The following is a 22940-nucleotide window of genomic DNA, read 5'->3' as shown; positions in this document are numbered from 1 at the left end:
ACCTGCTATGAGAAGAAAAAAGTGTGTGTCAGCACTTCTGATGACGCATGCATCATTTTATTCAGAAAAGACAATAGAAAGTATTGAGACAAACACACAGACACACACACACACACTGTTGGTGAATGATCGGTTCCGGTCCAACGGCCCCACGTCCACTGAAGAGTTCCACTGCCGCACAAGACAGTCCTGCTATCCAGCATGGCGCCAGTAAAAAAAGAGGAACGTGGTCTCCGAGTGAGGTGGCAGTAAAATATTTATTGACCAAAACCTCAGTGGTGAAGAGCAGAAACAATAAGGCCAGACTCTCAAGGATTAAAACTCTTGATGATTAAAAACCAACGCAATATGAAACGCATGATCTGCGTTTCCATGGCAACCCGCCGAGGAGTTCTGTTGCTGAGCGTCTTCACATGAGTGATGAACTTGTGCGTGTCCTTCACTGTCCTCCAGGACGTCATCATCATGATATCATCATACCAAGTCACATGAGTGTCTGTATAAACATATGTACAGGGAAAGGCCACACGTGTCTCCAGCACTCTTCATCAATCGGACTCCTCGTCGTCCTCAAAGTTCTCACCAAGTCTTAGGTTCTGGTGCAGCTCTCGTACCACCAGGATACGTGTGAGCATGCTGTCCAGGGTGGTGTCTTCCAGAGGGGTGGAGGAGAACCACAGCGGGCTGTTTGGGACGCAGCAGTTCTCCGGCTGCAGGTAGAACAAGTCGGTGCGCTGCTTCACAGACTCGGGGCTGGAACACAAGATGAAGACATGAGGCAGGTGGTCGTAATGCAGAGGCCTCTGAGGGGACCGATGTTCCTGCGTCATGGTAAACGTACCACTTGGAAAGGTAGAACTCATACAATCTGACGGGGCACCGGAGGGGGTTTCTCCTGTTCTCCATCATCTCCAGGATCCCGTCCGAGTTTTCCTCCTCCTTCCGCTTCTTTGTCGAGACTTCTACAGGTCAACAGAAGTGAGAACAGGTTCAGCCTTGCGATAGGGATTAGGCCAAAAAAAAAACCAAAAACAATAAAACAGACACCATTCATGTCGACTGCATTTGGAGAAGAGAGCAGTCCAGACTACTAAGGCATGATAAGCCAGCTTCCATGGCTCTTTGAAGACAGTGACGTTTTAGGGGGCTGGTGTTAGTAGTGCTGCGTTTAAAAAATCGATTTTCCGATTCTGAATCGATTCGTACATCAATTCCATAAAATCGATTCGTAGGTCCAAAGATCGGATTAATGAATTTACGTTTTAACACATATTCTCTGGGTGAAGTGCGCATGCGACACCAAAGTCAAAACAACATGCCTCCTCACAGTGGCAACACTAGCAACGTTCAGACGCGACCAAACCAAAAACGCGCTCGCCAAAAGCATAGCAATTAGCACGTATGCCTAATGGAGGTACTGGAAGTGTTGCAGTATTGCGGAAATATGACCCACCTCACGAGTCACGTGACGCGACATCACCCAGCGCTTCTATCCAAGCCATCCACCGGGCCACAACAAATGAAACTCGAGCGAACTTTACCACTACCGGGTAATTCTGCACGCTCTGTCAAAATAACTGATGCGATTGCGGGCTTCATTTGCAAAGAAATGCGCCCGTCTTCCGTCGTTGGAAACGAGGACTTCAGGCGGCTAATGAAAGTAACAGAGCCTCACTATGTTACGGTGTCACAAGTGATGCGTGGACATCTTCGCAATCTGACAACTCACTATATTGATGAGGAGTGGAACCTCTTGTCGTACGTACTACAGACCACAGAGAACTGTTTACATACTGCGCAATGATTGTTGTGAAGTCAGTCACCAGCACTCTGTTTACATTTTCACTGGCTGAGAATATCTTTTTTTCATTTTGGCAATAAAATAAAAACGCATTAGTATTAAACAGCAGCATCTTTTGGGTGAATTTTTAATGTCATATTTCTAATAATGCACCAGTCCCATGAACAGTCACATCTGCCTTCTGTGTCTGGATCTTTATGATCATTTACTATCAATCCTTCATTAATTTCCTGTTGAATGTCAATATGATACTAGTATTAATATGTTGTGTAACTTGTCATGTGATCATGCCAACAGCTCAGAAAATGGTTTAAATACTAACCTGAATCGAGATCGGATCGGATCGAATCGAATCGAATTGAATCGTGATAATCGATTCTAAGTCATGAGAATCGGAATCAAATCGATTCTTGAAATTAGAATCGATACCCAGCCCTAGGTGTTAGAGCTAGAAAATAGGGAACCCATCATAATACTGTATCATCTTTCAGGGCCCCAAAAACCAAAGTGGAACAGAACACACCCGGTCTAAAGGCAATGAGAAACAAGGAAGCAAAGGGGGAGGATTTTGACAATGAATTGGTGACAATAAAAAACCCCAGTCTGCAGCTGTCGTCGCCCAGTCCGTCTCTTCATATGTCCGGCCGGAAGCGCAACTTGCAATATTAGGCAGTATTGCTGCCTTTAGTTATTATGACTTCCAGGATTCCTCTTTTAAAGACGTGCTGAAAACCATCATCATCTTGCCTCATATATGCTGTGGCAGTGCGCCATGATGGTACACATGAAGCGGGAACCCTGTTTCTGTAGAGTCGGTACGTGGCTGTAATGATCAAACTACAGAGCGTCTATACATGTGATTTGGCGGTGGCATCATGGTTGAAGCATGTACCCGTGGAATATAGAGTTCAGTCTTTCAACTTTTTACAGTGAGCCAGTTTGAAATATCAAACTAAATAAGGCCATTTCACAAACTAAATAAAACAGTGATCCAACATCATGTTTACTAGTCTGATAGGAGGAGCAGCCACTTGACTGCTGCACTGCGCGGCATGAGGAGCTCCGCTGTGCTGGTCAGGAAATAAGTCTCACACAGACTCAACAAATGCCCCGGCAGATACCAACATATTTCAGGCAGAACCCATGAGAGATTTAAAAAAAAAAAAAAAAGAAAAGTAAAAAGGCCTCTAGAGGGAGCACTTTTCTCTTGCAGGGAAAAAGACCACCAGGGGTCCGTCCATCTGTGCACATCTGTGTTTACACTCCTCATCGACAGATCTGATCTCCAGAGCGACAGTTGATGTAAAGAGACTTTTCTTTTCTCAGAAATCTCCTCCTGCTCATCTGCTACCCGGTCAGAATCCAACTGCAGCGCAGTTGTGGGCAGAGCTGCAGGTTCTCAACAAGGAACCGTTGGAATAAAAAAAACATTTTAAGCTCATATGCACCTCAAATTAACCGAAACTAAGACCTAATATAATATCCAGCTCGCTTCCATGCTCCCCCAAGAGACACCACTCTCATCTCCACCTCCACGTATCCCTTCCCTTTCACTCCTTAGCCCCGCCCACCTCCAGCCAAATGACTTGAGGAAACACCTGGGGAAACGGGGCTTCGGCAGCATGAGTATGATGTGAGTGGCTCTTGAACAGTCGTCCATCTTTAAAGTGACAGCGAATGCGTTACCTGCGTCAGGTCCTTCGTTGATGGGCGGGTAGAAGCGCAGGTAGGTGGTCTTGAGGTTGGCGGTGTCAGCTTTGGTGCAGCGCATGACGTGCGTGAAGGACAGCTGACGGTGGCGAGCCACATCCGTGAAGTTGAAGTACTTGCAGCAGAAGAAGAAGAGCGTGTTGAGCAGCACGATGGGCGAGTACGCGCCTAACTGTTTGCACTCCCACAGATACTCCTCCTGTACTCGAGACTGGACGTGGCCTGAGGGGAACCGCAGAGGGATTATGGGATGGATTTCAACTGACGGTCCAGTTCAGCGCTCTCACCTCTGGCTGTGAGCGTGGGCTTGTAATGCTTCAACTTGCTGGTGATCTCAGCTGAGAACTTGTAGTAGAACCGGTCCATAAATATGTTCTCCATGCGGCCGTTTTCCAAGAGGTGCTGCAGAAACAAGCGTCACAGAGAGCAGAACAGGCCTCGACGCGTCAGTGCACATCAGGATGGGAGACCAGCGGAATCTTGCTAAAACTACATTTTCAAAAAAGGAATCCAGACAGCAAGCCGACCTCTCACTCTCTTGACTTGAGGTTTATCATTCACTTTTGTGTCAGGGATTGAGAATTAAACAGCCATTAACAAACATATTTGTATTGTTTCTTTATGATGGTCGCCACCATGAAAACCAACACTTCATTAGAAAGAAGACGAATTATTCTGTTTCTCTTATTCTGTTTCCATACGCTGCCACGAATCACATTTCTCTGACGGTCAGTTGTTGCAATTGTGTGGAATAATGAGGGGAAACCAATGCTGCGAACAAGAGCAGCTCAGTGCAAGTTGTGAACGACACCAGCGATTTAAGAATCAAAATAAAGTGACAAACACGAGTGACTTGATCCTAACAAGGACTGCAGCCATATTTATCTCATCGTACAGGTCGCCATTGCACTGCATCAAAGGATGAAGACCAGAAGGCTGGAACAGTTTCAATGCCCTTGACTTAGACCCAACTTGGCTCTCCGTGTGAACCATCCTGTGCACATCATCACTGCCATGCTGACTGACATTCATTCACCTTCTGAAACATCTCACCTTCTGGATCCCAAGACAGAGGTAAAAGAGGCTGTCGGGGGAGTAGGGCTCTCCGTTGGGCCGCGTGACCTCGTTGATGAAGTAGCAGAGGCAGATGATCAGTTCTGTGGTCGTACACTGAAGAACATCTTCTTTCATCACCAGGGGCCGCGCTGTGGAGACCGAGTCCACAGAGGTCAGCACAGATCAAAGGAGAGTGCAGGATAATAAAATGCTGAGTGAACGCAAGTATCAATGAAAAGTTTAACATTGGACTTATGAAAGTCTCCTCAACGTATCCGCATGTATTTGGTCACTAGCTGAGGCTTCACTAGCAGACCTCACAGCCCACCTCTCCCCTCACACATGAACTAGACCCTGAGATACTTGGAACTCCAGCAACTGGAGCACCGGCAGTTACAGTGCCGGTGTATTCCATGTCAGACTGTTTCCATAAGTGCAGCTTCTATTGTTTTCATAACAGATCCTTCAGCCATTTTGAAACGGAGATTGAATAGATGTGAAGTGACACAGCTCAGCTGGAGTCAGATAAAGGCAGGCAGGCTGCATTATTGTTACTGTTACACTTACATGCCGTTTTCGAACCAGGAAGACATTTGACTTCTTTGTAAAGTTTGTAAAGTCAAACATGACCATGACTCATTCAAGATCCCGACTCACATCTGATGCTGGGGTTGGTCAGGTGCGGCTGGCTCTTCCTCCACTTCACCCACTGCTTCCAAGCTTCAACCCCATATTTACACTCCAGTCTCGGTACATCTGGCTGAATGCCTTGGGTGGTCGGCCCCTTCGGAGTCTTCTGCTCTTTTGATGACCGCCGCGACTTCCGAGGCTGCAAGCCCAGACAAACACCTTTTATTTCATGCAGCGATTCGCCGGCAAGATGGAGAACAAGGTGAAAAAGGACCTTTGTTTCCTTCGCCACTTTGGGTCGTTTGGTGGAGGTGTTTGCCACCTTTGTTGACTTGGGCGCAGTTAGCCTCTGGAGCGTCTCTGACAAAAACACAGCAAGAGGTGGAATGAGTTTCTGAGGTGCGGAACACAGAGAAGACTCAACAGGCATAAATCAAATGACTGTCCATGGGTGTATCCTATGTCGGACGAGTCAAAAGCACCACGGGCTTCTCAGTACAATAGCAACCGAACAAACTATGTGATGAACCAAGCTAACATGGAAAAAAGCTTTCAGATGATGGCATGTACAGCGGCGGAAATAGGTTTTCAGACACCCACTTTTAGACATGACCTCAGATAGTACCATGAAAAAAAGTGTTCATTGTTTACAAGAAAAACTAACACAATTTTTACATCAGTTCTCAACATTGCCTGAGTCAAAGTCTAGAGTATGTGTTCAAAACTCAACAGAAAGTAAACCATCACGTCATCAAATTGATCATTAATAGTCCTGCCATTAGGACAGAGTGCAACGCACGGAACTTGCTTCCACCACTGAGCATGAGCATGTTGCTGCTGAGAGTCAACACTGCAGCCATGGGAGTGGTGAATACAAGTTCAGAGCACAAGTTTCTTCATGTTTATCAAGTCAGAAAGTGAGTAAAAACCATCGGGTCATTAGCAACGGTGAAATGACCGCCAGGCTGCTCAGTGTTACCATGGCAACCAAAACACCTGGACATTACTGTTTTCAACTGGCAGAAAAACCGAATAACAATAGTCCTGGAGTGAAAGTCTGTTATTGTACATATGTAAAGTTGTTTAAAAGTATCATCTTAGAGTCATTTACAAAATCATACCTTGTTATGAGTTGAAAAAAAAAACGTGTTTTTGTCTTTTTATTACAGTCAAAACCTCATATTAAGTAACTATAGATATATATTGGAAATCTGACTGCACCTCGCAGCAAAGACACTTACTTTTTAACAATTGTATGTTCATAAAATCTCGTGAAATGGCTGCAGAAAATCTTCATTCTTCCCTTGAACTCTCAAACACTAGCGCCCTCTAGCGGTCATAAGGCGTCCTCCGCGTTGCTGTTGCCAGCCTTCGGTCTTGAGGCGGCTGCACAGACGGAAGTTTTCCTGCTCACATCCTTGATTTAATCAGCAGAGGCATGTGACCTCACTGACAGAGTTAAACAACACCCGCCGTCTTTACAGCCCCATGACTCCCACGGCTTTGCTTATCTTGTTTTTACCTTTTTAAGATACAGTGTATTGTAGTTCTCATGGTCTCAGTGTTTTGAATTCAGAAGGTCCTGTTATTGGACATCACCACGTCCACCTTCAGTGCATTTGAGCCGTGGACTCAGACACGTGAAAGACGGCTCATATTGACTCACCAACACTCATGTCCGCCTCCAGGTCCATGGGAGGCGGTTTAGGTGTCGACAGACGGTCCGAATGTTTCGAGGCGTTTTCACATTTTGTTCGATTGTTGCTGTCATCAGTCGTGCTGTCACCGTCACTATTGTCACCTGGAAAGTCAGAGGGAGAAATCTTGGCTTTGAATATTTGATAGGCATCGAAGTATTTCCAAACTGCTTGTGATGAAATGTTTCTTTGTTAAGGGTGTTTTTATTGCTATTACTGCGTATGCAATGGGCTGTCAGCTGGTCACATGACCTCTCACTGTCATTCTCTTACCGTCGGAGGAACGTCCTTGTCTTGTAGAGTCTTTTCCTGGCGCGTCCTTCTTTTTCGTGTCGTCCTGCTCCGCCACCACAGAAGCCATGAGATACAGATCTGCTTCCAGGGGGTCAGCAGGGACCTTCTCTCTGATCTCCTGGATGGTTTTGACAAGACGTTCTGCGTTGTCCATGGCCACTGGAAGGAACATGGGAACTGGCATCTGGTGTGGAAGGAAAGATGCGTGTGATCACTCTGAAATGCTCATGTCTCACATTCTAATTTTAAGAACACAGGAAGGACTTGTTCAAGTCTAAAACATTTTGAACATCCGTACCGGTAGTGGCATCAGCATGGTCTGAGGAACCAACTGATTCTTCAGGTCCATTCCCAGGGGAAAACAGATGGGCATGGGGAAAGGAAACGGGAGCACCATCACTTGTGGCGGAACGTTATCTGCGCAAAGGGAGGAAGGAGATAGACATCTGCCATCATACATTGAGGAGTAGAGGTAAAAACGCTAGTGTTTCTCAGGGACTTAAGAACACGTGTGAATGAGCAGAGGCAGGAGGAACAGTGAAGATGAGGAAGTAGAGGAAGTGGAAAGGGGCCGCATGGGGTCCCAGTAAATCAGTCAACCTGATCATGAAGACATTTTTGACAGCCAACTGGCCTTTATACAAGGTTATCTCCAAGTATAAATGGTTGAAATTCTCTTTTTCTTTTTTCTTTCTTTTCAATTGTGAGCACTATCTCATCACAACAAAAGAACACTGAAAAATATTTTCCAATAATGCCTTTATATCCTATTTAGAGTTTTAAAATGATTTATATTAAAATAAAAAGTGCATAAAATGACATATGTTAATAACAACACACGTCGCTTAATTTTTAGAATATAATGTATACGCTTGAGCTTTTTGTCTCATTTTGTCTTGATACTTAACGTGTCCCAATCATTTTAAGGAGCTTTTTTCTGCTTTCTCTGCTTCATTTGAGCCATTCCAAAATGTAGTCGTTTGTCACAAGACTAAACACACACGACTGTGATGTTTGTCGCACCAGTGTTTGACAATTCTGCATGTGGTATTAATGACAGATGACGGATGAGTAACAATAACAGTCTGAGAGGCCACGACCTAAGCCATGAGTTTGCTCTACTACACATAATGTAAACATGTTTTTAAACTACAACACGACCTGTAGCTGGCGATCATACGTTCATCTTGCTATGTTCCTACCTGTCTGGACTTCCACATCAACGGTCTGCGTTTTACAGGAAATCCCCTTGTTCTGAACCATCGGTCGACACAGCAGCGCCTTGTTTTTTAGGATCTTATAACCCGTGGAGGGCTGTGTTTGCTTCTGTACAGTTTCAGTTTGACTGTTGACCTGAAGATTAGATTGAAAAAAGTGATTAGAAATGAAGAAATATCTGGCAGAATCACAAGAAAAAAAAAAAGCTGTGAAAGTTTGCAAATGTGATGCAAAAAAAATCCATTGGTTCAGAGGCTGAGTGATATTGCACTGGTACACTTACACGTGCAGACTTTCTGGATCGGAGTTCACGCTCTGTGTCTGAGAAAATAAAAGCAAATATTAACAAATATTAATGTGTTTTTTCTTCTTTTATTAGTGTTGTAGCAAAGTTTGTACTTGGCTGAACTGCTGCGTCCGATGAACTCGGCTTCTCTGTCGTTGGCCCAGAGAGGGACGTGACATTTGTGATGACCGGCGCCTCATCTGCTGGTCACAAACAACGGCACCACAGTCAGTGGAAAAACAGTGAGTAGGAAAAAAACTCATAGCACTTTTAATAATTTGCTTATTCACGCTTTATACCGTGCAACTATGGAGTTGTTTGGAGAGAATTTTTGTTGACTATTCCAAGGTAAAATCAAGTCCATCTTAAAAAGACGGCAGGCTCAAACCTTGAGGAGGCTTCACCAGGGTGCTGGAGTTCTCCTTGCAGAACTTGAGCAGACATTTCAGGTCACAGAAGTGCTTGACATCCCCCAACAAGGGGAGATTTTCTTTTAGCTTTCCTTTGTGACCGCAGATATCGCACTTGCCCACCTGACGGGAAAAGCAGATTGTTGGCGTCAGGATGAGCTCTACATGAGGTTTTGGAGCTTTTTGCTCACATGGCAGAACAGCACTGTGTATTTGGAGCGGCAGGACTCTGAGCAGAACTCCTCCACGGAGTCTCCGAACTGGGCCGTCACCAGGTTCTTGGATATACAGAGGCAGAAGGCGCAGGACTGGCAGTGATGACCCCAGCGTTTGGCCAGGTCGTGTCTGTACAGCATCTTACAGCCTGTGAGGAGCGATGATGATGGTTATGATTTTCTTCCTTATAGTAGAAGCCAGATGATGGTTAGATATGTAATAAGGGTTAAACACCACAAGAGAGAGCTAAAGAGTTTTGCTCCACTAATCCACGCCAAGTCAAACTGCAGCTGCTAAGCCAAGCTGAACAAATGTGACAAATCTGAATTTGTTCGGAAGGTGGGCAGAACTATTTTTTGAGTGATTCAATTACAGTTTTCCTTTTTTTTAACTGGTGAGTGAAGAACAAGCAGACGGTAGCATGTTTTGTGAGGGAAACCCACCATCGCTGCAAAAGCAGCAGTCTTGCTTGTTGACTCTCTTGATGTCTTGGACCATGTTGTCGATCTTGCAATATTCACATTTGCTCGTGACCTTGTAGGCTTTCTTGAACTCCAGCGAGCAGGAGGCGCTGCAGACAAAGCTCATCTGTCCCTGTGGAGAGACGGAGGAAACGGTGTTCCTGCTGCACGTGACGGAGGGGAGCAACGGAGAAGAAAACCGCTCACCCTGAAGTAGACCATTTCAGGTTTGGCGTTTATATTCCGCCGGCACTGAGCGCAGTTCAGTGTCACCGCGTCCCTCCGACGAAGTTGCCGGGGCGGATCCGTCTGGTGTGGGATCAGAGCATGTGCAGATCCAACTGGCAGCTTGGAGAGAATGTTCAACTGGCCCGACGACTTCTTGTACTTTTCCTGCATCGAAACAAGTTTAAATAAAAGAGCAAGAAGATGATTTGTATTTTCATTTGTGTCATTCATTTCTACTCTTTATCTTCTTTCTAACTCTAACTTTATTTAAATGATCATTATACATCAAACCTCAATGTACATTGTCGTTAAGGGAATTATCAAGCACATATAGCATAAAATTAAATTAAATTGGGAGAAATATTCAAATGCCCCACTGCCACTCAATGAATCATTTTGTTGTTAGTCAAGTTGAAATCTTTCATGTTTTCCCATTTATTTTAGTTGGTTTTTAAAAACAAGTCTCTCTTCCACATCTTTGTCATGTACTACAAATATTACACATGGATTCATCTCTGCTGTATCTAGGACTGTCCGGGAATAGTTCTAATGAAAATAATTTGATACATTTACATTGTATATATTTTGCAATTTGTTCCTTTTCCTATTTTCAAGCAAAACCTTTCACTCGATTGTCAACTGTGGTCACATATGACCGTCTGCAGTGAATGAGTCTGGTATGCATGGCCTTGGTGTGGACCTCAGCTCAAATTGTCTCCCATTCATCCATCGATTTATTTCCAGGCTTCTATTATTACTGGTGAGTTTTCGGATGGATTTTGCACCAATGCCTAATATAAATCAGATATGATGCCTTTCTTCAAACTATCTTTCCCCATCATTTCTTCTACTGATGTTTCGCACAGTTTGGTGCAAGCATTCTTTAACATTTTATGATAAAAATCACTTATCTCACTTGTCATACACAAACAATGATCATGAAGCAGCTCTATTACCTGAAAGGTCATCACACACTGGAGAGAGCAGAAGTTGCGGATGGTCATGTCGGACATGGCGAGGTGATACGCTGGTACTTTGCTTTTTGCACAGGTGTCACATTTAACTTGAGCTCCTATAAACAAAAGTGAGGAGGTTTCAACGACAGGAGGTCTGCTTTTGCTCGCAGTACAATTCATTAACATAACACTGAAGGCTACTGAGAATTCTCCAATGATCAAGCTACAATGATTCGCCATCTAAGGAACAGCCACTGATGAGTATTTCAAGCTAGAAATCAAGCCAGCACTACAGCTGAAGCTAAAGCCAGCAGGAACATGGAGGCAGTCGTGGTCCACTGACTGGTCCCGTAGGTGAGAAATGAAGTGAGCTATTCGACAGAAAGTCAAAATAATGTTGGGCTAACTTTGTTGACAGGCTGGCTTTGACTCAAGCATATTTTTACTTTTTTCTTGTGGTATGAACCACGCGCATTATACGACGACACTGCTTATATATGGATTTTTACAGGCTAAAGAGCCTCATGCTGCCAAAATATTGACCCTTGTCACATCAAACTGATTAAATCACAGGCGTTTTATTGACATTAAAGCACTCAAAATATGCTGTTTTCACCTGTGTGTCCGCAGCTCCGCCCATAGAGCCGATCTCCTGGAGGAGCGGAGACGAGAAGCAGCAGCTGAGACCAGCTGTGGTGTCAGAACACATGGGTGAAAACAGCGCATTTTGGGCACTCTAAAGATGTGAGGAGTTCATGATTCCAGTTCAGCACATTGCTTAGTTTGTTTCATGAGTCAGTTTCATGCTGGAGCCTGTTTTCCAAACTAGTTTAGAAGTGATCCTCGTGCATATTTAAGCCGCTGCACCACTGGCCACAACTCACCTGAAGAACTGACCGACTGGACCATGTAGGCCATCACGCAGCTGCTGCCGCAGAAGAGATTGACCGAGTCGTCGTTGTTTTTGTAGTTCACCAAATCGCTGAGTAACCGAGGAGACTGACACATGGCGCACGGCTGTGTGATCTTGGTTTTCTGGGACGGGAGAAGACACGTGAGAACGAGAGAGAGTCGCTTTCAGAACGAGCTCATACCTCCTTGTACTGATCCAGACATTCGGTGCTGCAGAGCGTCTTGCTGCAGCCCACCAGCTTCAGCAGCAGAGGCTTGACTTGACTGAAGGAGCCACAGTTGGCGCAGCCAGCCATGGAGAGCTTGTTCACCTTACGGAAGTTGTTGAAACACTCGTCGCTGCAAATGTGGTAGAGCGTCCCGCTGAGGATCACTTCATGTTTGTTCTGGAGACAGAGGGCAGAAGAGCAACACTAAAGTGAACTGCACCAACAGACACTGCACTGAGGTTCACGTACAACACTGTGCTTGCCACACATGCTGCAGGAGGGCTTCGGTCGGATGTGTGGCGGGGCCTTCTGCGTGGACGAGGCTTGGTTGAGACTGTGAGCGTTGTGACACTTGTGCCCGCAGAACTCCTTAATGTCGCCTTTAGAGTTCGGCGCCAAGATGGCGTTCTGAGGCCGCATTATCACCCTGATGTGAAAATGGAGCATCGTGAGACGATCCCATTTTCTCTCTACTCCTCGATGCTACATGCAGAGTCTTACTTTTGGCAGTGGTAGCACTTCACGCAGGAGCCAGAGGTGACTGACAGGGTGAGACAGTTGGTGGAGCAGAAGAGCGCCTGAGAGCCTTTCTTCTGATAAGCCGTCTGACCTTTGATCAGGTTGATCTTGCAGTGGCCACAGGCCATGTGTTTGGATGAAGGATGAACCACAGGGAGGGATTCAGAGTCCGTAGCTGGCGGCACCGAGTACACTGCTCCGATCTGCAGGTCGTCCTGCAACGGTCAGGATCCAAGTCAGTTAGCGGCTTTTCTGGAGAACTCAGCAATATATCTGGATCAAAAGGCCGGGTTTGAGGGACCCACCTCTGTGTTATCAGGCTCATCCTTCACACTTGCTGCAGAGGAGGTCAGAGCGCGATCATACTCCTCATCTATGGGTTCGTCCTTCACCTTCACCACAGGGATAGCAGGCGACGACCGGGTTGTCTCAGAGGCGGACTGCTCCTGCAGCAACAGGCAAAAGCTCAGTGCTCCCACATGAGGACCGCACAGAGGACCCATGACAGGATGGACTAAGGGAGTCAGGCTCAGTCACACAAGGGGACAACGCATTAAACACGGAACAAAACCAATACCATTTTAAACTAATACCATTTAATACCACGTGAAACATCAATGGCCTGGCTTACAGGAAGTATCGTAATTTCTGGACTATAATCCACTACTATTCAGTCGCATTCTGAACCCTGCAGCTTATACACGATGCGGCGAATATATGGATTTTTACAGGCTAAAGAGTCATGCTGCCAAAATATTGAGCCACATCATATCAAACAGATGACATCACAGGCGTTTTATTGAGCTTAAAAGCGCTCAAAATACGCTGTTTTCCCCCGCGCGTCCGCAGCTCCGCCCACAGAGCCGATCACCTGGAGGTGAAGCAGCAGCTGAGACTGGCTGGGGTGACGGACACAAGGGTGAAAACAGCTCATTTTTGATGTGAGGAGTTCATGATTCAAGTTCAGCACATAGCAGACTTTGTGTCATGAGTCAGTCTCCATGCTGGACCTCGTTTCAAAAACTAGTTTAGAAGTGATCCTCATGCACTGACCTTTCTACGGCGCAGACAGCACCACTGCACCCGCGGTTTATAGATGAACAAGATCTGTTTTCCATCTTGAATTTCGTGGGTGTAGCTAAAATTTTGATGCACTCTATAGTCCAGAATTTACCGCTACTAAAGTAATAGAATCAACAATAATGATACAGTAGATATGACAAGTGTTTCTTTTTTGTTTTTCATTTGTAACATTTTTCTCTCCTAGTTTTTTGTGATACAAAAACATAAAAGTTGAAATAAAATGTACACTGCACCCGAATTCCAAACTCTGAATGGTGAATGCTGTTGGGAAACACAGAAATAAAAGCAATTGAATTAGCACTTACAGAGTCATTCCTTGAAGACGCTGCAGTGTTAATCCCATTTAAGGTGACTCCGGAAGATGAGCTGTCCCCTTCAATGGAAACGGAAAGAAAGATGAAGAAATAAATCAACAGCTGGAACCGAATGAAAAGCTCATTAAGTCGCCTCAGCTCAGTAGTTTCACCGACTGTCTCCCATTCACAGTCTTCTAAGTGCCTCAGAATGTGAAAAAAAAATCTTCTGGGATTCAAACCTGCAGCACTGGACGGCTCCGAGGACACAGACGAGCTGCATGGTGTCGCATCAACAGGTGTGTCTCCGTCTTCCACCGACAGCGACAACGAAGGTTTGTCATCATCATGATGATCGACTGAAAACACTGGCAAACGTGACCCAAATATCTTAAGATGTTACCGGCTTAGAGGTTTCATTTTTTTAACCACAAGAGACAACAGTTTGAGGCCTGGTTCTGACAGGAGACTATGTGAGAACAAGTCCACCGCGTATGTTTGATGTCTATGACTGAAACCCATGCTGGAGCACGCAGGAGATGGTGGTGAGAGGGATGTGCATGGAGAAGAACACCTGACCGAGTGATGCCCTCTAACAAAGATCCAGGCATTCACAACTGTCCAAGACAAGGCTTCAGGATTTTGACCGTCAGTTCAGATTCACTGAGTCATGAACAAGTGGTCTTCAAGTGTCCAAATATGGTTGCGTCTCCAGAAAAGGTCTTACCTGTGTTTGAGGTTGTGGGTAAGCTGCATTGATCCACCTCCATCTGGCTATCCTCGTCATCTTTGTTCATCATCAGCTCCTGCTCCCCCTGATCTAGTGTTCCGATATCCATCATCTCATCCAGCTCAGAAGCTCCACCTCTGCAGACAGACTCGCTGCTTTTCGCCTGTGTTTCTTCAGCACTGGCCACGGTTCCCACAACAGAGTCCTTCACCTCTCCCTTGCTCCCACCTCCAACGGAAGGCTGAGAAGATCCAGCTTTAAGGGTGGAACTTTTCGCTTCGGCGGTTGCTTCAGAATCCAAGACAGCTTCTGTGTGTTCTTGCGCTGTGACCTGCACACACAAGCAAATCCATGACTACTTTGGTGAAGATTTACCGAGCCAAAAATGTACTTGGATAAAACATTGTTTATTAAGCAGCTATGATTATAAACTCAGTGTTTATTTTCAGTGTCTGGCTTGAGGCAAAGCAGGGATTCCATCAGCTTAGCTCCAATGGTCGTACGGATCAAATACGTTTCAGCTTCTTTAAATATATTTGGCCACACGCGTCTCACCTTGTCGTTGTCAGCTTCCACTGTTGCTTCTTTAAGTTCTGCCTGTGTCTCTTCTGTGACCTGCAGAGTCAGCAAAACTATCTTCTTACACAGGGGGATACAACACCATCGCTATAATGAAAGTGAATGGAATGTATGGAATTTCACAAAATACTGGATAAGCGTTGATTTGTTTTCAATGTTAGCAAAACAATAAAGAAATGACTGAGACCACAAGGTTGTTGTTCAAGGACAGAATGTGGTTGAATGGTGAAAAGAGACTTGCGTCCGAATATTTCACAAGATAGCAAGGATTTTGAGGTCTAGTTCACTGAAGTGGTCATATATTGGATTTGTTTTATCTGTGCTCAGATTTAATAGTTTCAGCCTCACCTGGTCTGTCGCTGCCTTATTCTGACATTCAGATTCAGCTTCAACCTCTGCACTTTCAGCCTCCACTTTTGCTTCTGAATCCATGACAGCGTCTGTGTGTTGGTCCTCTGAGACCTGGAGCCCAACAAAAGTAATGCTTATACTTCACTTTGTTTACCTTAGCGGTGGAAAGAAAGAGAGTGCAACCATCATTGAGCAGAAAATTCAACAATAATATTAATAGGATGTTGATAGAAAATATTGAGTGAGTCACATTGTCCTGGCCAAATTGACAGATTAATATCAATATTTATAATATATAAGTGCACTCCCTATATTGTAGATTAAATATTTTCCTGACATCAGACTTAATTTTATTTGCGTCTTCCAATCCTCGGGATGCGAAATGACTTGCCGAGAACCGACTAATCGATTAGTCGCCAACTGCTGGTACCAACTAACTACTTTGAGCAACCATAATGTTATGCTTTAAAACAGCACACAACACTATTTACAACATTACAATCAGACGAGTCGCCTGTTTGTCAACCCGTACACATCATACGCCGACTAATCGTGACTAGTTGACAGTCAATATGGTGACAATTTGTTTTGTTTTTGTCATTTTCTAATGACTATTTACAACACCATAAGTTTGTCAAACTGTGCACATCACATGGCGACAAGTTCACTAATCTTCATAATAGTCAGCGATGAGTTACAGTCGTGAGTTGCAGTCCCAACGACATTTATTCCACGATATGCTACATCAATAGATACATAGATTTACGAAATAAAATGCACAGACTTTTATGTACGCAAAGTAAAGTGCCGTAAAAGCTGTCAAACTGTATTTCATAGAGCACGACTTCGCTCTTGTTTTTTATTTTAATTGACATTACATACTTGGTTTTTCCTCAGCCATTATAAAGCAGCTATTTTCTTGTATTAAAACCGAAGCAAGCCTCCATCTTCGGCCCTCCCTGAGCGATACATCTGCACATACAGATGTGCAGATGTAAAAGAGAAAGTTGCTTCACCGCTTGAATAGGCTTGTAACGTGAGATCAGCCCAGACACCTACAAGCACCATCACACCCTCGAGATCCACGCACAGGCGTCGACTGTGGCGATCATGAAGGTGTTATTGTTTCCTAGGCGACCGAACAGCGGTGACTCAACAGTGGAACGGCTCGATCAAAGTGAGATTTGTTGTCAGAAAGAGCAGAGGCAGCATGGCAGCGTTAGCCAGATGTGCAGCACTGGTGGCCACCCGACATCCAGCCCCACGTCCATGTCCGCGACTCCACACAGCGGCATCGTCGCGGGCGACTTCCGCTTCGGTGGTCGCGGTTTATTACCATTAACGTGGCTAACAAGCGGCTAATTATCAAAAGAAGCCCGAGTGGCTAAGCTAACGCTAGCATACCTGTTAGCCAATTACAGCTGGGGGCTTTAATAAAGGTGAATAACGGGTTAAGCGTGGAGCTACTGCGCCAGCAAACTCGCCTGTAACGTCCGTAACTCTACACGGCGAGTGATATAAAAACGCCCGTTACCGCGCCAGAGTCTTGTGCAGACGCCAGTCGACTGTGGAGTGGACTGTTTTGTCCACTGTTGCTTTCCGTAGCCATCTTGCCTCGTTTCCCGCTTCTTCCTTTTTGAGCCCGGTGCCAAAAGTGACGCCGTCTTGTGGTTGGAATGTCGAGGAGCCTTTGGAAAACGTCAATCAATTCCACCCCAGCAGCGTCCAGGTCTCCCACTCACACGGTGCCCATCCACTCATGAAGGGCTTTAGAGAGTGGCAAAGGTTGAATGGAGGGGGAGAAAATGTCTCCATGGCTTCAGTCCATTGATTCCTTCATGATGTTCCCTGATGGGACGTCCTGGACACCAATCCACCACACCGCACTCACAGCCACATTGAAGACTGGTGTGCTTGGGAGGAAACCGGAGTGATTCGAGGAAAACCACAGAAAGGAAATGCGGCAATAATTATGACTAAAACACTGCCACACTTGTACTGTAAAAATACTATTATCACATTCTGTGAGTAATATGTGCCTCCCACGACAACACACACACAGTGTGTGTCCACTCCTCACTTTAAAGAAGCTTCAGAAGACGCCCTGCCAAACAGCTTCCCTTTAATAAAGGTGTTTTCTGTGAAACAAATCTGAAATTGTTCTGCATTTCATAGGGCCATTCGTTGAGCTTGGTCAGGTGACATGCTGTGCAGGAATTAAAAAAAAATCCCAAATCATTAATGGGAATTGTGCATTTATTATGCAATATTAATGTTGGAATTGCTTGTGCTATTAATAAAGAAGTTATTCACAGTCGGAGGAATGCTGAATGAGTGAGGAGAGTGAGCGTGTGTGAGAAAGAGAGAAGTTACAGTTTGAGTACAATGGCGGGACACTGGAGGCCTGAGCAGACATGGAACTAGGTCCAAGGTCAGAGGGGGGGGTGGCTGAGGCTGAGGACCGATCTGACTAGGACAGAGCCCACGTGGAGAACTTTTGTGCATAAAGGGTCAAGACCTCAGATCGTTTTTTGTCGCTCTACCGGACTACTGCTAAGGCTGGGTCAGGAGTAGCTGCTGAGCCGGAATTCTGCGTGTGCGTTAGACTCTGTCAGGGAATACATTTCTGGGATGTCACTTGTTGGTTTCTTGCTAGTCATTCTCACCAGTAAATGGACGCGAAGAGATACACGAGAGGTGTATTTCCAACAACATGCAGCAACATCTCTTTGTCTCAGACCTCAGTAAACTCATCTCTAAAACTGCACAGCTCAGCATTTTTTCCGGGTCAAAACATGTTTTTCTCATCGCATCTCATCTGCGAAGTCCACATAAATCTGAGGCGAGACCACACAGGTGGGTCTGCTCTTCCTGGACGGTCCTGCTACTGAAGTGTAGTGAGATCTAAGTGAGCGCTACCTCCATTATTTGGCCATTTTTACATCAGTATTGAATCCAAAATTCCAAAATTATATGTATCCATAGCTCTTGCGAGCCACTTTAAATGACCCAGTACAGGGGTTCTTCGCCTTTTTGATCTCAGGGCCCAACTTTCCCGCAGCAAATGGCCCAGGGCCCATTCAAGGAATAGAACTGACTCATTCCTCTTGATTTCATTTGGGTTCAATAACTTTACTTATATGTGAACAAACCAAAACCTTGTGAAATGTGATCATTCACATCATCAAAGATATTTGTCATCAAACTGCCCAACCAGCAGCAGAAGCAGGTGCAAGTGAAATTTACGAAAGAAAAAAATACAGTTGATCCAAAAGGAAAATATTGTAAAATAAATATACTAAAACAATGTCTATATATTGTGAAAAAACGATATTTCTTTTCAAAATATCAACTAAAGAAGATATAAGTAAAGTATCACCATCAAACTTTGTAATTTATTTTAAAAACTGCTTCAACAGGTGCAACAGTTTTAACTGTTGGGGGCGCTATCACTTTCTTAATGGTTTCCAAGAACTTCACCATAGTTGGTAACTGTCACAGATTTCAGCTGTCAAGTCAATTCAGTGACACACTACTGCCACCATACGTGACAAGTGTATCTGCCCAGAGGTGTAAAACAAAAGACCTTTTGCGGCCCTCTAGGGGGCGCTCGCGGCCCAAACATGGGTCTCGCCCCTACGATAGGAATCACTGACTTTACCGGACCAGGTTACTGTGTGTTCAGATAAAGCAATTTGCGTTTTTTTAAAACTTATTGAGAGTGAAATTGTTTGCATCCAAGTATGACCTCAGGCGAAGATGTTCATTTTGACATTTATTTTGGGTTTTAAAAGGATATATAGCTGACCATAAATGCTCAAATCACTAAAAATCAACAACTGAAACACACTGGTTATAAGATGAGTTAACTGTCCACTTGCGGAGCAGAGCAGAGAAACAGAGATTACTTTGATCTGCGAGTCTCAGAACCCCTCTACTTCACACCTTCTTGATGTCCGTCTCATCCATAAATCCTTCGTCAACAGACTCGCTGTCCCCTTCCTCAGTCTTCACCGCCCCAGGCAGGAACACGTGGAGCTGAGGTTTCACAGCCCGTCTGGGATATGGGCCGCTGTTCATATGACATGGCTTCCCTACGACTGACAGCGCCAGCGGCGGCGGCGCGTGCACCTTCAAAGGTCGGAGGTCAGAGAGGTGGGACTGACGTCTCCAAGGTCTTGGCCGGAAGCTGGACAGGCTGGTTTTGTGGAGAGGCTTGAAGGATGACCAGATTTGTGCGTGATGATGCAGATGCAGAGGTGGGTGAGGCATGAGGGTCTTGGAGTGATGGAGCTGCGACCTTGTACGAGAACCACCAGCAGGACTGTTGGCAGGCAGTTCTCTGGTCTCGCTGAGGCTGTGGAGAGAGCAAGAGAAACCACTTGAGAAAAGCCTTCTGTAAAGGTCTGTCTTCTTCTTTGCTCACTTCCCAACAGGGGGCGCCACAGCAGGTCCCCCAGCGTCGCCTTAAAACCTCTGTTTGCCGCACCTCTCCTCTTCCTGACGCCTTTTTGTAGAAGTGTTAAAAAGGAATGTTGCAGACAAAACACTCTTAACAACAATGGAAGTTTGAGCTCAGCTACACGACTCACACTTATGGCTTATTTACCGTCTCACTGAAGCTCCTTTCTGTTCTGTTGGCCCTTCAGAATCAGGGCCTACAGTGTAGAGAGTTGGTCAACCATGATCTGGGTCTGACTCCCATTCGAACATGTCCAGAATACTTCACATGGTAAGGGGTCTGGGTGGCATCCTCTAATGTCTCAGCCACTTGTAATGACTCATCCCCACACGGAGGTGCAGCAGTTCTACTCCTCGCCTCTCCCAGACGCCCAAGCTCTTCACTTCAGTTCCAAGAGAGTTCAACCGCTCAGTGGATGGGTACTGTATGAATGAGCCATAAGAGGCAGTTGTAGCTTGAGCTTTGCCTTTTGGCTCAGCTTTTTCAGTGGAAGAAATGGATAGAGTTAAAAAAACATAAAACCACAATCAAAATTGGCTCCTTATTTTGACCCTATAACCTAACCAACCAACCATTTAGTATAGGACCTAAGACTTTATCTTAAATGAAATGGAGTTCGACCCCTTCAAGGATTTACAATCCCCGCATGTAGAAACTGGAACCGGTAATCCGCTTCAAATGGGTCCTCGCCCTCTGACAGGTGATCAAAACCTCCTGCTCATCTGTTATTTATAACCCTTTGAAATCCACACAGCTGAGTGACCGTGAAGTGGATGAGAGTGACAGTGTTTGTGTGAGAGGTTCTCTCCGATTTCAACCTCCCTGTGAAACCACCGACCACAGGATCGACATCCACACCCATGATTTAGATGACGTCCAGGACCTGCCATGTTCTCCCCTGCACATCAGAGACGGCGCTGACGTACAACTACTGCACTGCACCCTCACCTGGTGATGGAACTACTGACTATTGTAGGGCCTTGGTGACCAACTGTGACGAAGAAATGCTCATATTTACAGAACAAAACACCAGAAATTTAAGTACCAATGGTTGGAACTGATAAAATCTGCATTACAGAAAAATAAAACTATGTAGTTGTAGATCATTGGTCGCCTATTCAGAACCCTAATAACCCAACCTATTATCTATATAATGATTGATATGATAACATATATATGAAAGCATTCTAAAATATTTTACAACAGACTTAGTCTTAACATTACAAATAATAAGTAGATGTTTGTTTACTAGTTACTAGAAATTAAGGTGTATGAAAACTTTGTTATATATATATATATATATTTTTTTTTTTTTTAAAGGGTGTGGTTTTTGAAACTATTCAAGACAATTATATCATTTAATCAATATTTATTGTGTCTATTTAATTCAGACGTTTAGATAACTATGTGTTCATCGGAGCAGCAGGTGTTGGTGGTGCCCTGCAGCTGGCTCACACAACACACAGTGGGAGCAGACACGGAAAAGCTCATGGAGCTGGATGTGTCTTCAAAAGGTTCATGGATCTACATCATTATCCAGGACTACAAAAATGTATACGCCTGTTCTCTACTGGATTGTCAACATTTCCTGAAGGTTTCATTGAAATTCTGTCTTCCGTTTTTATTTTGTTTTTTGCGCTAAAAGTGCCTTTTGAATTATGTTAACAAAGGACGAAATCACCTCCTTAATGAAGGTCATATCTCTCCCTCACCCCCCAAAATTAATTTTACCACAAGTCTAAAATATTGGCACCTGATAGTGAATGAGCTCAAACTTATTGGGTTATTTTTAATATGCAGCAACTGGTCGCTTTGCTCAGGACATCATTGGAATTAAACATTCAAGGGTATTTGTTTTCTTTCGTTTTGTGTAAAAAGAGTACAAAAATCCCACACCATTTTCTTTCATCAGAAGTACCATAGCCTTTTTTCTGTAAAGATTTCTTGGAAAAAAATAAGTTTGTGGTCCTGTACTATGGTTCCTTCTCAAATACTCAGTCAGTGATAACAAGCCTCCAATATTGTTCTGATGTGAATAAACTGAATCTCGATAAGAAAATGCTCCAAATGTACCTGGAAGGTTCAGCAGCACCGCAAACACCTGTAACAACCAGAGCCGGCAGCTTGAGTGGACTCATCTTGTTTGCCTCCTGTGTGGACGACAGCCGAGTCCGGGTCCCCTGGACTTTGGGTCGGCGGAGACTGCACCCCATCACGGCTGCTGGTGGGGGATTTTCTCCAGTGGCACTCATGCCACTACGTCCCACCTGGAGGAGAAGAAGCCTCGAAACACCAATGACCATGCTCCACTTGGACCACGACCAGATGGAGTGTTCTCATCGCTGGACCTCCTGGTGTGAGGGAAGCTGAAGAGCTCGTGAATCATTCATGGTCGCAGCGCGTCAGGTGGACACCTCACACTTCCTCTCTTCCTACCTTCATGCCAAGATCTGATTACAGGCCAGTTAGTTCAACTTGATACATTTATACCGATTCAACTCGGTGTGCAAAAGGAATGTATCAGTTATAATTCTGGAAAATAAGAAAAGGGCCTTTTTAGTTTACGTCTGTGCCAGTTTACCAGTAACTTTTTAAATTCTATTATGTCAATAACCACCACAAGCAGGTTATTGTTCCCACTTCCTGTCCAGAGGTTCATGAACATTCAGGCTCCTCACCCCGGGATGAGATCATCCTCTGGCGATTCAGCCTTTCAGCTTGCAGATGGCCTCGCTCCCTCCGGCCTGGCCGTCCTCCAACAGCGACAGTTGACCCAGACAACATGCGAGTGTTCCGGAAACATTGCACCTGTAATTGCTGCCGGCCTTACAACAGAAGC

The 22940-nt window shown here is 44.9% G+C and overlaps 1 protein-coding gene across 3 annotated transcripts; it reads right to left on the bottom strand.

The window, feature by feature from the left end:
• Positions 1-8: 8 nt before the first annotated feature.
• Positions 9-17444, bottom strand: zmym4.1 (zinc finger MYM-type containing 4, tandem duplicate 1). Of its 3 annotated transcripts, none has more exons than XM_053863861.1 (29): positions 17174-17444; positions 15637-15750; positions 15265-15324; positions 14707-15040; positions 14222-14338; positions 13992-14059; positions 12909-13049; positions 12586-12818; positions 12334-12511; positions 12058-12261; positions 11848-11998; positions 10964-11079; positions 9987-10172; positions 9762-9912; positions 9294-9466; positions 9081-9225; positions 8806-8892; positions 8690-8727; positions 8391-8541; positions 7487-7605; positions 7168-7372; positions 6864-6998; positions 5472-5557; positions 5225-5396; positions 4565-4716; positions 3799-3913; positions 3488-3733; positions 842-962; positions 9-753 (listed from the first exon to the last, which is right to left on the bottom strand). In XM_053863861.1, the coding sequence occupies exons 1-29, from the start codon at positions 17246-17248 to the stop codon at positions 549-551; spliced, it is 4278 nt and encodes a 1425-aa protein (XP_053719836.1). In that variant the 5' UTR covers positions 17249-17444; the 3' UTR covers positions 9-548. The 3 variants fall into 3 exon arrangements, with proteins under 3 accessions (XP_053719836.1, XP_053719837.1, XP_053719835.1); XM_053863862.1 differs by having other exon boundaries at positions 14222-14290; positions 17174-17443; XM_053863860.1 differs by having other exon boundaries at positions 14222-14347; positions 17174-17442.
• Positions 17445-22940: the final 5496 nt, after the last annotated feature.

Source organism: Synchiropus splendidus, chromosome 4 (assembly GCF_027744825.2).
Source record: "Synchiropus splendidus isolate RoL2022-P1 chromosome 4, RoL_Sspl_1.0, whole genome shotgun sequence".
Taxonomy (NCBI): Eukaryota; Metazoa; Chordata; class Actinopteri; order Syngnathiformes; family Callionymidae; genus Synchiropus; species Synchiropus splendidus.
Note: the sequence above shows the minus strand (reverse complement) of the source record. Positions and strands in the feature narration are given on the sequence as shown.